The sequence below is a fragment of the Malus sylvestris genome, chromosome 7 (genome assembly GCF_916048215.2).
Source record: "Malus sylvestris chromosome 7, drMalSylv7.2, whole genome shotgun sequence".
Classification (NCBI taxonomy): domain Eukaryota; kingdom Viridiplantae; phylum Streptophyta; class Magnoliopsida; order Rosales; family Rosaceae; genus Malus; species Malus sylvestris.
In genome coordinates this window covers 7,886,966-7,904,443 of record NC_062266.1, presented here as the reverse complement: position 1 = coordinate 7,904,443, position 17,478 = coordinate 7,886,966, and the positions used below count along the sequence as shown (strand labels likewise).

Here is a 17,478-nt window from a genome sequence, read left to right as displayed (position 1 = left end):
GAATGGACTACAATTTTCTTTTTCATGAAGCTTCGTTTAGGGTTGATGTATGTTTATGATACTTGGATGGCTAAGATTTTAACGTGGTGGATTCCGTTATTTCCAGATTTCCAACAACCCGGCAAAACTATATTGGAAATCAAACAAAATACAATATACGGATGCTAGCAACCTTCTCATTTGAATCTTCTTCCATGTTTTTTTTTATCTAAATTACAACGTTGCTTGATAATCGAAACTGTCTGTTCTCTAAGCCAACCTCTAAAGATCAACCTTGCCAAAAGCCCCTTCATGCAAGGAGACTTTTCATTTTAGCAACCGAGGTCATGCGTTTGATTCTTGCTACCTCGATATCACTTGCATTAAGACGAATGCATCTTTTATTCAAATTTTCCTACGTACGGTCAATAGAATCCATTGAGAATATCATCCTTAAACATAACATCACATGTTGTACAGTCATAAACCTTGTAAAACCTACCATTTTCTATTCCGAATTGGTCACACTTCCCTACATAAAGTTCTGAACAAAGCTACCAACACCAACATTACAAAAAGTCTGCTAGACAGATGGTCTCGGACACCAATATACATTTCGTTTTCACATTAAGGGACATGAAGCTTTTAGTTCGTCCACTACGCTACAAGGGTGTCAACTCATCTCCAAACAGGGCAGCAAAATGAGCCTATCGTGCTATGCATGGGCATGAGAACGACAAGCATGTTCAGTTTCGCAGGACTGGTAAAGCTCTAATTCCCTTACTTAGTGAGCATGTTTAACTAGAGAAACTAGCATCCATGAACAGAAATTAAGGCGAACCAGACACCCCAGGGAAGAGTTCTGATATCTTATTGAAAACATCCATAACCTGAGACAACAGAACACAGCAAAATGTCATATTATATTAAATACGTAGTATACTCATAACAGCAATCAATGCCACATCCCAACCTGGTAAAACCACATAATGCCCTTTAAAGTACATTGTGTATCCCAAAACATGATCAATCAAACTTAAGTAAACTTGAGGCATGCTGGGAGAAAACCATTTCCAACGATCCTCAACAAAAACAGATAACCAATAATATCGCTTGATCCAAGTCAAAATATCCCATTGTAATATTAAGTAATTGTACTGTTCCGCGTCAGCTGTTAGATCACTGTATGCATACTTTGGCAGGTTTTGCTAATGTTTTATACGACTTACTGAAATATTGCCTATTGAATTTGGATCTCACAAATTAACCAACAGTATGTGCTCGTATGATGTCTCTTGGAAGGAATTTATTCATCTAAATAAAGGTCTTAATAAAGTACTTCTACGAGTTATCCAAAAGCTCTGAATTACATTCCATTAGAAAGATATTATCCAGTTAAAGTTATGAGAAGGAAGCAAGAATACAAATCAGAACTTTACAAGCCGTAGCCATCATCTCCAATACAATAAAGTAATTTATTGTTACTCTCATGCTAGCTAAATAAGAAACAGATGAATTAGAGTGTTAAAACAATCATTTTGAAGAAGAGAAGAAAAAAACTCAATAATAATCATATAGTGAGTTACCGATAGGATAAATTATATGTTAAAAAGGTAATAAATAAACACAACTAGAAACCACATAATTAGGCAAATCAGAAATCATTATTGAAAGTAAAATAGTTCTAACATACCTCCTTATCGTTTTGATATTTTGCAATGCTCAGTGGGTTCTGTGAACACTGCAAAAGAAACATAATAATTTAAGAGAATTGGTATGTACCACATAAGAGTGATGCTATTACCTCCCATCATTCCCAGTTGCCCACCCACCAGGTTTCTCCACCTCTACCAACTTTAAAAGTATTAATTTACTCTTCCCACCCTTATTATTCCCATATAGTCTATTTCTTAACTTTGACCATGATACCAGTTAGGACTCCACCCCATAGTGGGAGGCCAGTCGGACTGACCTTCCTCAGAGTGAGGCTACCAGCGGCCAGTAACACTATAATTCTATTATCTTTTATCTTCATATTTTGCAAAAAAAAGTAGTGTTGTTAAACATTGTTCTTGAACATAGTTTTACAAAAGAACAAAGTACGTGGGTAAACAGAAACGTGGGGTGAAAAGAGACATTCTAAATTAAATCCACTATCCAAGTACATTGGAAATACATACATCCATGATTGCTGCTTGAACTCTTGGGTTTTGAAATGCCATAGCAACTTCAGGATTGGCCATTATTTTTGAAATTACTTCCTCAGGTGAAAGCCCAATTTGGTCTGCAAAATATAAACAGAGAAGAATTAAGGAAAATACATGCCGCATAAATTTATCTGTTCTCCTTGAGCTTTTATACCTAGACTCACCGCTCCATGGGAGAAAAATAAGTCTACTTTGATGTTTTTTTTAGCCAGATACTTTCTTGTTAAATGAGAAGGAAATTGTTTTGAAGCCAATGAGGGCAGGAAAATTTTATAAATATCAACTTATCAAGGAAAGAATAGTGTTGAAAGTGAAGAACAGCTTGAAAAACGAACAAATAAGTTTTACATCAGTCGAAAGCCAAATAAAGCATACACAATTGACAACTGAGAACGTTTCAAAAGGAAAAATAAAAGAATAATAATGGAACAAACAATAAAAGATCAAGAATGATGTAAATTACTCAATCTTAAACTTGGTCTATACTAAAATTATCCAATCCACCTAGTCACTAGCACATCATTCTGCCATGATGGAAACTGATCTAACTTCCAGATTTATGGAATTATCAAATTTAATCAGGAAAATGAAGTAGCCGGAAGATAAAAATTGTAAATGAATGCCATTCGCTGAAGCGTTTAAAATTTAATCAGAATAGACTGAAATCCAACAAGACTTGGTACTTCACACTTACCAAACTGCTGCTTAACCTCAGGACTGCTAAGATCAAAATTTTTCAATGAATCCATCATACGATTGTCCCATTCACTGCTTCCGCCCATATTATTTCTGAAACAAACATCAAGCATAAAAAAGATAAGAGAAATTAAATTGGATAAAGATTAGAATATCTTGTTTAGCATAAGCATCACACTGCTGCAGCCTTCTCTGGTAACAAAATGTTTTTCGTAAAGTTTAGTGGACACTGGTTCTCAAGTATTAATTCCACAGACACAAGGGTTCAAAATTCTGATGAACAATACATCCTTTAACATGACTGACTAACAAGCATGGTCGTTCAGATATACATGCAATTGAGATCACTGACTAAATCAGGTTTCTTTTATATTGAAGCAATGGTATGTCAACTATGGTCAAAGTTTGTTACAGGAATGCCGACTTGATACGGTTTCAGCATCATGAGAACTTAAAGTATTACAGGATGTCAGAACAGGCAATGCACATGCAACTTATGGCATAAATTGTCTTCAGGCAAGTTAGTACAGCTGTAGCAGATGGGAGAACGATTTTGTTCCATAAATTTTGTCCTCTGTTAAAGAAAACATTAATCCACCTTTAACAAAATGCCGGGATTGAGAAAATGAGAAGAAAATCAAAATTTGGGTCAAACTTCAGAGACTAAAAATATTGTTTTGCCACATCAATTTATGAAGCAAAAATGCTCAGAATCTAAGTACAAACACGAGAATAAAAAGCTACCAGCAATATCAAATGTAGATAGAGCCAAGAAAAAGAAGAACTTACAGCATGTCCTCTAGCTGTTTGCGATACTCTGGATTTTGTAGCATCCCTATCAAATGATGACCATCATAATAAGACTAATGATCAAAAGCTACAGATTAAGAGACAAAAAATGAATTCTAGGCCAACAAAAAAGAAATGGAATGGAGAAAACAACCCTCCACCATGAAAGAACACATGGTCACAACAAAAAAGAGTTTTAAAAATAAAAATAAGGAAAAGGTTCTACGTAATATGAAAAAAGACCAGATATTATGCAGTAAGATCAGCTATGACACAGGACAACATAGACATTGCTTCAAACAGGCAGATGGCCGCAATTAGTCTTATCAGGTGTGAACAAATAATTATCAAATTGAAAACATTATTTATGGTTATAAGCCATATCAAGGCTATAACTGATAACCCAGGATCTTAAGGAAAAGCCGTGTTACTGAAAGATGGACTTACATTTGAAAGTGGTAGGATTCCTCATCTCCTCTGGTAAATAGCTACAAGGGTATAAATAAAATTAATTTTCATTCCAATAGCAAGAAAAACATGTTATAGTTCCTCTAGAGGAGTAAGTTGATGTTAAGTCACATTCATGAGACAGAATAAAATTAAAAAATGTTAAACAAAGAGTACGACAACTGGAAGCTTATTACAACATATGATATACACTTAGAAGGAAACTCTGAGATCAGCTTTTATAATCACATAAACATTCCAAGAAATGAATGAAAGGAATGAACAAGATATTTAATAATGGAACTAAAAGGTGAGGGATTAGCCAAAGGATAACCATCTTCCTATAAAATGTCAAAATTTTGACTGAAAATTGGTATTCCTGAACAACAGACCAAACACTTTCAGCTTGAAATAGTCAATAAGTTATCCTCATCCAAATGACGAGGTTACCTTTAACAAGCTTGAAAAATTATCCTTGTCCAAATGAATTTAATACCCCAAAAGTAAACAGTTCAAGCTGGATTTAAATTGCATACGCAGAGAATTTGATAAAATCTTATTCCAACCCAATCAAAATACCATTGACTCTCCAGAAATTCACAAAGGTATGCAAGTGATACGTAGCTAATTAACTAGATTCAACCATGATAAGACACTACAACAAGATCATTTTTCACAAGTAGTAAGCACATAAGATAAGAAGGTATATTACGGATAAACCATCTTCTGCACTGTCGGATCTTCCAACATTTTCTCCAAGGCTTCCACTGATATTGCAGGATTTTCTTTTCCTATCCATTAATAAATAAAAACATACTTAAACTGTCTGATTAGATTCCAAAAATGAAAATCATAGCCACTTAAAGACATACTGATTAGGATTACACAGTAATGCAATCAGGATTATTTCATATCCATTTACGGCATAGTCGTGTAATCCTCTCAGCTGGCATACACTATTTAAGTAAGCACTACCTTAACAGACCTATGCGACTATTTAATTCAAATGGCACATTTTCAAGCAGTAGTTTCGGAGAGATGATTTATTAGCAATTTATTTTTCAATTTATCCATATAAAACAAGTTTTGGTGTCAACATTAGTCAATCAAATGTATAAAGGTAGTGCCTCATTCTAGGTCTTTTCTTTTTTAAGGGGCTGCCCTAATTTCCCAGGGTTGGGCCTTGCTTTTAGGGCAGGCCAGCCCAATCCTTGATCAGATCCATGCACGAGTCTTTACACAACTAGAACTCTAGAACCATTATCCCAAGTGGAGCAGGCGAAATTTAGCATAAGCAGTTCAAAAGTCTTTAGATAAAGATGGCCTTTATCACAACTAAGCTACCAAAAATATTTGATATCAAATCTAAAGCAAAGCATTCGCTGGAATCCTGAGAGACTGCAAAAGTCTCACATGACTCTTTACATACCAGTAGATTGGGAACCGGTGAAAGAACCTGCCCCCTGCTTAAAAGCAGCTCCATTTTGAGAAACCTTCATGGAGTTTGGAAATAGTTAAATTTGAAGATTTACTAAAAACACAACATCTTGAGTAACACTGACAGTAGATACTCACTTCCACATCATTCTGGGTACCCTTAGATGAACTTGCTTCAGAAACATCTTTTAAGCTACTTTCGAAAGGACTCTTTTGCTCTGTTTCTTCTGGAGTGACATCTACAAAAGCTGTCAGTAGAACATAAATTTAGAATCTCTAACAGGAAACCTTCATAAGAAAACATTTCAATGTCCAAATAAGAGTATCTTGTCAAAAAATCAGACGAAGAATTGATGGCCTTCATTTGTTATAGAAATTTTCAATCCATTCACTACAGTAAACGATTAAGGTATTGACAATAATCCTACGTGTCAATATAAGACAGGTCATATGACCAGCCCCCACAGTTGTATGCAGGTAACTGCCTCTGACAGATCTAAGGCTTCCGTTGCAATTCAAGCCCACAAGATCATTGTGAAAAAGATTTTGTGAGTTCAACATCACGGCAATCACATATTTAGCCTTGATAGTTTGTCAATCATACTTTTTGACATCAAACCACCCATAAACAGCAATCTGCCTTTAAATCAGATCAGCTCCGTTAGAATCAAATGGCCTCTATTTATTACTACTAGCTGTGTGACAGAACCATCATAGCATGGATTCATATAAACTAAAAATAACACAACTACTAACATATTACAATGATAAGCCTTGCACGCCTTAGATTAGTAGAAGAAATATAACTATTCATCTAAGTTATCTATGTATCTTTTTTTATATATAAATTAATATATTTATATATATATATATATATATATACATACATACATACATACATACATATATATGTAGTCCTCTTATTATAATGATCGCTTGTGAGGAGAATATATAGATTGAATTCCTTTATTAATAGGGATCGGACTCAATAGGAATCCCTTGTGAGGAGAATCAAAAGGGGATCCCACTGGTCCACCATGCAATGCAGTTCAGTGATCCAAACGTCCACTACCAGAGCCCCAACAGTGAAAATTGTGCCTTTAACAGATGGACCAAGTGTTGTGCTGCCCATACCATTAGCAACTTACCTTTCTTTCCAAATTTGACTACTTTGTTTTTTTGGTCAAATGATAGATTTGGTTAGATTAGATGTTAGATTAGGACCCGACGGGATTCTAACTCACGCCGTAATGCAAGGGCACAACAACCTTTCCACCACTGTGGTAAAGGGCCACTTGCATTTGTGACTACTTTGTTGAACTATTGAAGAAATCTCCCAGATATATATCTTTATAAGTATGATAATTCCTGAGGAATGATTAAATGTATTGCCCAAAACAAAAGATTTCAACGCTCCTAACAAGATGTCTAACAAAAATCAGTATATGACATGATACCTCAGATATAGATAGCCCACACCGATCTTCACTCGTTCTTGCAGCCATCAATAAATGATACTTTAGAATGCCCACATCTATTTAGAATTTTTTTATAAAGTCCCAGCCACTATAGAAGTGAATTCCCTGTTTTACTTTCATGGCTATTTGAGCAACTTAAATTTACTATAACCAATATATTGGAACATTGAAAAGGGAATTTAGATCATGTATTAGGATCCCAAGATAAAGTTAAAGAAAAAGAAGCAATGGAAAAACAAGATACATACATTGAAGGCCATAAGGATTATTAATAACATAAAATATTCTAGGTCAGAGACAATTTTCTTTGTAGATTAAATATAAATTTCAGATTGAGAAAATTGAACCATAAAAATTCTCTGTGCAATATAAATGAGAGTATGGTATGGGCTTACCAAATCTGTTTGACTTTTTATTTAGTTCTGAGTCACTTTTGACATCAGTGGCGGGGGTGGCTGGTGTGGTCGGCGTGGTAGGTGTGGCTTGTGCTGCTGGTGCGGAGGATGGTGCTGCTGGTGCGGATGGTGCTGCATCTACTCTGGTTGCAGATACATCTACTGTCGAATGTTGGGAAGTAGGTGGAAAAGGTGAGCCAAAAGGCCCTGATCCTGGAGCCGATGGAAACGGAAAAGGTGACCCCGGAGAAAATCCAGCATTGTTGAACTGGCTATCTTGTGGATTCATTTGACCCATCAAAGTCTTAAAAGCTTGTTGCATAGCATAATTCTGAAAGAATATTGAAGACAAGTTTAAATTAAAACAAAACTCACATATCAAAAGAGTGTGAGGCTAGATTTTGTGTCAGACAATAAACAAACACTTATCCTTTTTAACATATGTACTCGCATACACATTTGAGGATGGTAATTTGAAAAAAGTTCTTTCACAAATATTAAACATGTTAAGAGCACTCAACTCAAATATTGTCTTTTTATACACACCCTGCGATATTAAAATCCAGTAATTGAAAACGAAAAAAAATAAGACCCATAAATTGTAGAATGAAAAGACGCACCTTTAATCTTGTAGCTACCTGTCATTAAATATAACTTGTCAAACACACAGCAAAGGTGAAATGGTCTAATAAAAGTTCATTTTATCAAGCAAAAAGCATGCAATAATCCATGTTCTCACCCATGAAAATAGTGCTGAAAGCCCAACACCAACTCCAATCCAAAACAGAGGCGACCCTCTAGAACATAAAAGGTCAAAAAGGTGTAAGATGAAATGGTCATGAGCGTTTGGGCACAAGGACGAAAGAAGAAGCAGCCCAAAAAGCTCATAAAATACATGATTAGTTATAAAATAAATTAATAACAGAGAAAGTGAAGAAAACAAATCCTTACACATAGGAGGGTGGGGGAGGTACTGAGATTTGTGGGTTGACACCAACTGAAGATGTTTCTTGGGTACTCGAAGAAGAAATGCTCGCAAATCGTTCCACTTCTAACTTTGCTGCAACGGTATCATAAAAATAACCCGTGTCAGTACAACTAAATTGAAAACTTGCACAACCGAGAGATCATAGGAAATATGGCATCATAGAATCAGTAAGATACATTAGCACTTTAGAAGAAAAATAAAACAACATCCTTAAAAGCTAGCTTCTTTGTTTTTCCCACCCTCAAGAGCTATCATTATAGTCTGATAGATACACAATGTAGGGTAAGAATAGTAGTGTTCAAGCCACTTTCAAACTTAGAAATCCAACTCATACAACACCAATGAACATATTTCCTGTCCCGGATGCATCATTTCAGACTCACAATTCAACATAGAACCATAACAGGTAAACAAATTTCTAAAAATTTCTTACTTGAGTCAGTCAACAGTAAATGGAATCAGTAAAATTAGAACCTGGGAGGCGAGGGGCAGTGAAGCGACCAGTGGCTCTGGAATTTTGGTGCTTTTTGGAGTTTCTGAGATTGGCGGAGCATCGAAAGAGAGGGAATCGATTGAATGAGGGAGCGAGAATTCTTGGTTGGTTTGAATGGAGGAGCGGCGGCGAGCGAGGAAGCGAGTGAGGAAGAGACAGAGACGTCATGATTTGCTACGAAACAATCAAGGAAAAGGGCACTGCAATTGTACCAACCCAGAACCAGTATAAAGCATAAAACCCAAAGCTTTGGTACGGTTTTCTTGTGTAACTGAAGAAGAGAAGAACCTGAGCCCAAGCGTATATCTCTTCCTTTTTTTTTCAATTTAAAAAAAAAATAAATAAATAAAAAATAAAAAATAAAAAATAAAAAAAACAAGTGACAATATTTATCTACTTAAATAACAGTTTTTTTTTTTATAAAAAAATATAGCATCTAGTCTTTAGTTTCTAATATTGATTAATTAAGACCTTATCAATTTTTAAATTTTGATCAAATCCTTACTATTAATATATTAATGAATTAGATGTAAGTTACATAATTTTTATAATAAAAATTAGTAACTGATTTAGAGTTTTAATACTTACACCCTTATTATACTCCTAATTAATTTTCAATTCAAACATTTTCAAAAACTAAAAAATAAAATTAGAATAAATTTGTACCTATTAAATTTTTCTAAAAAAAATTCAAATTTTTAATCTTATATGTACTCTTTCTTAAATATATCAATTTGTTATATGAAAAATGTACCCTTTTTTAATATAAAATGTACCCATTTTTTTATATAAAATTCATTCAATCTTTTCTCATATCCATTTTTAAAACTTATATGAGTACATTCTATTTCGTTGAATTGAGAATGTATCCATGTCTAGTTTAATATGTTATTAAGTCTAATATCTTCTTTTTTGTGTCTTTGAATAACTTACTCATGTTTTGGTACAATAATTTTTTGGTTAATTTTTATGAACGTACTCGTGTATACACACACACACAATTTATTAAAGAGTATAATTCATCTTTAATATTTTTAATCTCATAAATTATAGGTTTAATTTAAAATTTCATTAATATAAATAACTACAAATTTCATTTTTAATATAAAAATATAATAACCTGCATATAAATACATCATTACATTAATATCATGGGCTTCGATAAAAAACTAAAAAGCACAAAGGTTTCAATCAAAGAACATTGGTAGTTAGGGACTGCATCCAAAGTGTCCCTTTTTTTTTAAATTCATGTCAGACTTAATAGAGTTGCTCTTCTAAAGTTAGGCTCGAGCTCGGCAAACGGGTTGTGTTTGCCGTGTTTCGTATCGTTTTCGTGTAACACATGTTATCTTAACATATCGTGTCGTGTCACACCCGTTATCTTAACATATCGTGTCGTGTCACACTCGTTATCTTAACGGGTCCTTAACAAGTCGGGTCACTTTACCCAACAGGTAAAATGACCCGACTCGGTATGACCCTTTAAGAAAAATATTTTTTTTCCTTAAATTTGCACGTACCACATTGCCACATAAATATTACTTCAAAACATAAAAACACATTTGTCATTAAGTACTACATTTACACTCCAAAATAAGAGCCTAATAAAAAAACACGAATACACTACTAGTCTACTACAAAATATCAAATGTGCAAGGATATGCAAAATGAAGGAGTTTTTCTTTCAAGGTTGCGAAACCTTTCTCAGAAGTTAAAACCTTTCCAATGAAAATCTAAGCTTGCATGTTATTTCTTTTATAAATTCCTTCAATTTTCACTGATCATCATGGGGGAAATTGTATTGGAACTTTGGCCTGATTGCCTTCAAGACTTATGTTGATGATGTTTTTGGTAAGGTTTTCCGCATCAGAACTCTCTTATGTATAAACTAAGTATAGAAAAACCAAACATTATAAACCATTCAAATTATGAGAAGTTTACCAAAATAATTATGAAAATAAATAAAACAATAGTACTATACCATATAAAAATATATTACCTCCTTTTCCAAATTTTCTAAATTTAGTTTAATATACTTATATTATATATAATTATTAATTTAGTGGTATAAAATTATTAAATTAATAATTTGCTTATCGTGTATCGGGTTACTCGATAACGACCCGATTTGTTATCATGTTGACCTGGTAACCTGTTAATTTTGTGTCGTTTCGTGTCGAGTTAACAGGTCGTGTCAGAAATTGCCAAGCCTGTCTTAAGTCATCATCTTAAAATAGATATAAATAATTCTTGTTACATAGAAACAAAATACTAATTGATAAAACAAAAAGATAAGAAGAGAGAAGAAGGTTTCACGTCATACCGAATCCCTTATTTTTGCAAAATCAAATTGTATAAAACTCCAATCACTTTAAACATCCAATTTCATCCAATCTCTTGTCAATAATATTCAAACCCAGTTAATTACAAGGCACCAAAAAATTGAGATTGTGTGGTCTCGATCATTAAGGATCGCCTTCTTCTTGAACACGTGAACTTTTTTTCCATACAGAATTTTGAATTTTTTTAATTCAATGAATTCTTAGAATTATTGTGTATAGGTGCAACAATAATTATTTAAATTGATAGCTTAATCTTCCATAGGACTAATATGAATGTTCATATGAAAATGACCTCACAAATCCTCAAAATGAGGACCTTATGAGAGCAATTATCTGTATCAAGTGCAGTTTTAATCTGGATTAATGCTCACCTAAGGACCTCATTTGAGGACTTGTGAGGTCCTCTTTGATTTAAAACGCTTAGATTAATCTGACAGTGAATTAATTAATAACCATATATTATCCTTGCTACACCCTAATAAAATAATAATGTCGATTAAAAATAAAAGAAAAAACATTCGCGCGTGAAACAGTTTCGCCTTCTTCCCATACCATCTCTCTCCCCTCCATCCCCTCTCTCACCCTCCCTCTTCATCTAAATTTTCTACCCAGAGAAAATATATAACATAACATTCAATGTCATACATGCATCATGCATTTCACTTTCCAGATGATTGGATCCTTAACAGTAGGCAGAACATTTCCGTTAATTGACCTTTTGTTCTCATAATTATCCTTAGCATAGGTTACATAGCTAGAACCACTTGTTTGCACCTAAAATATGCACAATTTTACTTATTTGGGCCTAAAGTCAAAATATGGCATTTGGAGGATTATTGTACAAGAGGGCTAACTTGGAAGATATTTGGCTATATCAAGTGGGATGGTTTGACATTAAAATATTGCTTTTCCCTTTTGTTTGGGTGGTAGAGGTGTGCTAATAGCTTTATTTAATCAAGACAATTGCACGCTTTCCCATTGCAAGTGGATTGGAAGGCAACATGTGGACATTTTGGCAGAGGACATGTGGTGAAAGAAGCCAGCTTGCTTCTTTTAATTATTAATTTATTGCATATGATGGAAACATGTGGTGGAAATGTGAGTTGGCCTCTTTTAATATTATCTCATATGCAAGCTAGCAGTGGAGTTCTATTGGGCAAGTTCAATGTTTTCAGCAAATGGGCTCTTTCAGATCTTTATATAAAGAAGTAGAGGCACAAGTATTATGGACACTCAACCAATCAATTAAGCAACTCTACTCAAATCAACTCCTCAATTCCGTTGTAGACATTTACTTTTAGCCAAACACCCTTTACTTTCCTTGTTTTTAGCTCTATTGCTCACTTGGTAGTATCGATCTCCTTTGTATTTTTATTTACAACCTTCAAAGCAATTCCCCAAACCACCAGAAATTGCCACAAGACTAGAGCAACTTGCCCAATCCGTCGGGAACAAGCTTGAACCTTGCATTTGGCATCCCTTTGTACTTATAATGCTTTGTATTTTAAATAATTGCATTTCTGTACATCTCATTTCCAATCATTGAATTTACAAGCAATCTACAATACCAATCATTTACTTTCCTCTGCCATTCACATTTCCATCAACCTTGTCATTTACATGTTGTTACATTTCTCTACATAAGTAAAGTCCTTATCTTTAAGGCAAAGAAAGAACCTTGATTTGAGCCACTCCCACTCAATGGTGCAATCTCTTGGTTAGAAGTCGAACTCAAGCGTAATCTCAATCATTCAGATCCGGTCTACTAACGGCATCTAGTAGTGGCACACCAACACCCACCAATTTCTTGTTCAAGTAAATTCCCGGCATGCTCGCGAAGCCAATGACAAATTTAAGGGGCGAACATATTGACATCAGTGGGACACTTATATGGAGTTAGATCATGAACAATCCTTATGTTCATTTTTTTTCTCAACATGCTTTCGACCATTACATTTCGGAGTATGAAGAGGATGACGGTGTTGAAAATTGCCCAAACTATGGCTATGACAAAAATCACATGAAGCCAACCTATGAGTACGTGGCTGGAGAGTACTCAAGTCCCATGGAATGTGATTGTTGGCCAATTAATGACTACCAACTAAACAATAATAATCTTGAAGATTGGCCAACTTATGGCCATGGTGAAAGTTATTATTCTTTTGATGACAATCACATTCATGGAAACTATGATAGGTCAACAAATGGCTTTGAGTATCAAAGTGCTACCAATGAGTACATAGAGCCAATATATGAGATGCCAACTAATGATCATTCGGATGAAGAGCTTTACTATAAGGATGTGGGCAAATTAGAGGAGAAATTGTCTAAACTCCATGTGGTAAGCATCAAATATAGTGAAGAGGTGACCAAGTGTTTTGAAAGGATGGTGGAAAGCTACATAACTTTCAGAGAAAATATGAGAAAGTTGATAGATCAAATGTGTCAAATCCCCTATACAAAACAAACTATAACCAAGGAAGAACAAATCATACACATTGATAAAAGCCAAACAATGGCCCCAATCAATGAAAAATCTATGAAAATGGATTTGTTGTAGGAGAACAAGCCGACTTGTCGAAACCAATAACGGCTAAAATGGAGCTTATGGCTAGTAAAGGCAAAACACAAACACTCGGGGGGCTTAAACTTGCATCTCATGTGAAGCCCGAAGAAGAAGAGAGCTCTTACACTTTCCCCCGCCAACACAAGTATGTCGTCCATGCCGAGATTTCAAAAATGACAGGGCTTGGGGTGATACATGAATGGCCTCCTTCGACAGCTCCTAAACTACATGGTATGGTATGGCCAATTTAAATGTTGGTTTTGATTTTTCTGCACTCAACTTTAAAAAGAGAAAAAGGTTTGAGTGTTAAGAGAAATAAAATCTGGACAATTAAGGGTCTTCACCCAGTGTGCCCGAATAAGGCTTATTTTTGTTGTTTCCTCGTTTGCCCAAAGTGGGTTCCTTCACTTTCTTTTCGTTACTTTTTCTCCTTTCTCCTTTCTTCTTTCTTTCTTCTTTTTTTTTTTTTTTTTTTTTGCTTTCTCTCTTTTTGCCTTTTTTCCCGAATGGGCTTTCTTTTTTATTTCAAAAAAGTCATTAAAAAAAATAAAAAACTGGGTTGCTTTTTCTAGTTACCCGAATGGGCTGTTTGTGTTAGACCATCTCCAACCGAAAGATCCAAAGGGCTAGAGGGCCAAAAATAGCCCAAAAACCATCTCCAACTGAGGGCTAGGCCAAAGAGCTCGTGGGACCCATTGGACAGAAAAGGGCCAAAAGGCCAACCAGCCAGCCCCAAGCTGGGCCACAATTCAAATTGCAACGGCTAGTTAGCTGACATCAACTGACCGTTATTTTTAATTTTTTTTTACAAAATTTTTAAATTCTATTTTTTTTCTATAACTTCCTAAGCCATCAAACAACATTAAATTAAATTAAGTAACATGAAACAACATAAGTAAAGTCCATATATTTAAAGCAAAGAAAGAACCTTGATTTGAGCCATTCACACTCAATGGTGCAATCTCTTGGTTAGAAGTCAAACTCAGGCGCAATCTCAATCATTCAAATCCCGTCTGTTGATGCACAAAATCAGCGAGGATTTTGGTACAATAGAAAGTGTTAAGTTTGTGACCTTCGCTAGATTGCTCCGATCACTAGTGTGGATAAGTAAGTAAATGGGTAGGGACAGGGAAGCGAACACAAGATGTACGTGGTTCACCCAGATTGGCTACATCCACGGAGTAGAGGAGTTCTCATTAATTGTGAAGGGTTTACATAAGTACATAGGTTCAAGCTCTCCTTTAGTGAGCACTAGTGAATGATTTAGTACAAATGACATTAGGAAATATTGTGAGAGAATGATCTCTATTTATAGAAGAGAGTTTCTAGTTTCATTTTGACATTGACATGTGTCGTGTTGTGATTGGCTTCTAATGTTGACACGTGTTGCGCTATGATTGGCTTCTGATGTCGACACGTGTCGCGCTGTGATTGGCCTCCTGGTTGGAGAGAAACTCTTATGGGTCCTTGACGGTATAACGTTGACCGGTGCTCAGTAATTTCAGGATTGGTCAAGTATGGTACAAACAGTTCTCCCCTAAGTTCCTGAGTGAGGGAAGCTCCTCGGTTGGGGACTTGCAAGATCCAAGCCTTTGAGTAATCACGAAACTTCTAAGTACCGAAGTGTGGTATCATTTTCACTTGCCTTATCTGTCTCATATGTAGATGTGGCATCTTCTTTGGAAGTACTTTTCCTCCATCCAGGGGTGGTATCTTTAACCGATGAAGATGCACAAGGTAATGTATCAATTTCACTTGAAGCTTACTTGTAGTTTCGGGCTTGGTCAAGTGCGATACAAACCCTATAATAGGAGTACCCCAAGTCGCCGAGCTAAGAGATTTGTCGAAGGAGGTAACAGACAAGGTAAACAATCAGACTTCCAAGCAAACAACCTGGATTGGAGGTTCGACTTCGGCTTTTGGTTGATTGTTCTCATTCTCCTTGTGTTGTAAACAGCAACAAGGATAATGAGAACCAAATGGAGAAAAGATTATATGAGATACTTTTGCTTTTGAAGAAGTAACTTTCCACAGGCTTATTCTTGAACTGGGCTGGAGGGTTTTCTGGTTTCCTTTAGAGTATAAGGCCGACTCAAGAATTTGAGGGTCAAAACAAGTTCATCAAATCTAGAGTACGTTCGACCCTGATGATATGGGATACTTTTGCTGTTGACAAAGTAGTGGATGCATCGGCACGCATTCTGTTACACTTGTCTCCACATGCTTCCTTGTATCTTTCACACTTGCCCTATCTGTTTCTCAGGCAGATATGGTATATTCTCTGGAAGCATAAGACGTTAAAGATGAGTACTTGAGAGTAATGCCAGGTAAGTAATCAGGAAAAGGGTTCTAGGCAGTCAGTTCTTGACTGGAAGCTTGATTTCAAGTGTTGACTGATTGGATTGCTCTCTTTCTCCTTGTCTTGCAGGTAAGAGCAAGGCCAAAGGAAAAGACAGGGAAAAAGCATGATATGAGATACTTTTGCTTTTAACCCTGATGATATGAGATACTCTTGCTCTGGTGTGGCTTGTTTGCAGAGGTTTTATCAAGAGGAAATGAAGTTGATTATTTCGAGAGACTTTGCTGAGAGTGCCTTCTCGGATGTGAAGAAATTGAGCATTTTTTTTATTTACAGGTCTGCCTGGCTGTGGAGGATGGAGGTCGACATATATAAGAGTCTCCCTAACAACAAGTAGTAGTGCTATTCCTTTACCCTTCTTGGTCATAACAATGTAGTAGGAGCTACAAGCTTCACGTGTTTTAACTTTGTTAGAGCACTTTGAAAAAGTGGTCTGTGGTATCTCGAAAGTTGATGTTGCGTGTGAAGATTGCAAACAAGATTTAGCCAAGGAAATCTGGCTCTCGAAGTTCAAAGAGCGGTGCCTCTTCGATTTTCGAACAAGCAATCATGTCGGGGATCTGGCTTTCGAGATTTAGAGAACGGTGCCTCTTCAATTTTTAAGAAAGCAATCCTGTTAGAAGTTTGACTCTTGAGATTCGGAGAGCAGTGTCTCTTCGATTTTTGAGAAAGTAATCCTGTTGGGAGTCTGACTCTCGAGATTCGGAAGGCGGTGCCTCTTCGATTTTTGAGCACGTAATCCTGTTGGGAGTCTGGCTCTCGAGATTCGGAGAGCTGTGCCTCTTCGATTTTTGAGAAATCAATCTTGTTGGGAGTTTGACTTTTGAGATTTGGAGAGCAATGTCTCTTCGATTTTTGAGAAAGTAATCCTGTTGGGAGTCTGGCTCTTGAGATTCAGAGGGAGATACCTCTTTGATTTTTGAGCACGTAATCCTGTTGGGAGTCTGGCTCTCGAGATTCAGAGAGCTGTGCCTTTTCGATTTTTGAGCAAGCAATCTTGTTGGAAGTGTTTTCTTAAATGTGAGTAAAGGTTAGGCATTTTTGCCAGTCTGTCTTGCCACAGAGCACAGAGGTTAACACACATTGGGACTTTTTAGTTATCAAGCAATGATGATGTTCCTTTACCCTTGTGGGTAATAGCAGGGTAGCTGGACCTTTAAAATTTATGTGTCTAAACTTTGTCAGAGATCTTTGGCAAAGTTATCTGTGGTACCCGAGGAGCTGATGTTGCGTGTGGAAAGTGGTGCCTCTTCGAAATCCGGAAAGTGGTGCCTCTTCGATTTTTGAACCAACAGCCTGTTG

The 17,478-nt window shown here is 35.8% G+C and overlaps 2 protein-coding genes across 2 annotated transcripts in view; one reads left to right on the top strand and one right to left on the bottom strand.

The window, feature by feature from the left end:
* Positions 1-17,478, top strand: part of LOC126630057 (aspartic proteinase CDR1-like) — a 39,554-nt gene that overhangs the window by 11,825 nt on the left and 10,251 nt on the right. The window lies entirely within an intron of this gene.
* Positions 363-9,213, bottom strand: LOC126628961 (protein TIC 40, chloroplastic-like). The gene is made up of 14 exons (XM_050298851.1): positions 8,891-9,213; positions 8,380-8,488; positions 8,168-8,225; positions 8,049-8,066; positions 7,429-7,759; positions 5,694-5,803; positions 5,548-5,611; positions 4,831-4,909; positions 4,119-4,159; positions 3,672-3,717; positions 2,881-2,975; positions 2,160-2,263; positions 1,673-1,720; positions 363-869 (listed from the first exon to the last, which is right to left on the bottom strand). Exons 1-14 carry the CDS (start codon positions 9,075-9,077, stop codon positions 810-812), a joined length of 1,350 nt encoding a protein of 449 aa, XP_050154808.1. The 5' UTR covers positions 9,078-9,213; the 3' UTR covers positions 363-809.

Bases quoted from the DNA above. Each gene is read 5' to 3' on its own strand.
- LOC126628961 (XM_050298851.1), bottom strand. From the start codon at position 9,077: ATGACGTCTCTGTCTCTTCCTCACTCGCTTCCTCGCTCGCCGCCGCTC. The intron at 5,804-7,428 runs GTAAGCCCATAC...TTCTACTGACAG, and splicing joins TAAAAAGTCAAACAGATTTG to CTTTTGTAGATGTCACTCCA. The intron at 2,264-2,880 runs GTAAGTGTGAAG...TATATTTTGCAG, and splicing joins TGAGGTTAAGCAGCAGTTTG to ACCAAATTGGGCTTTCACCT.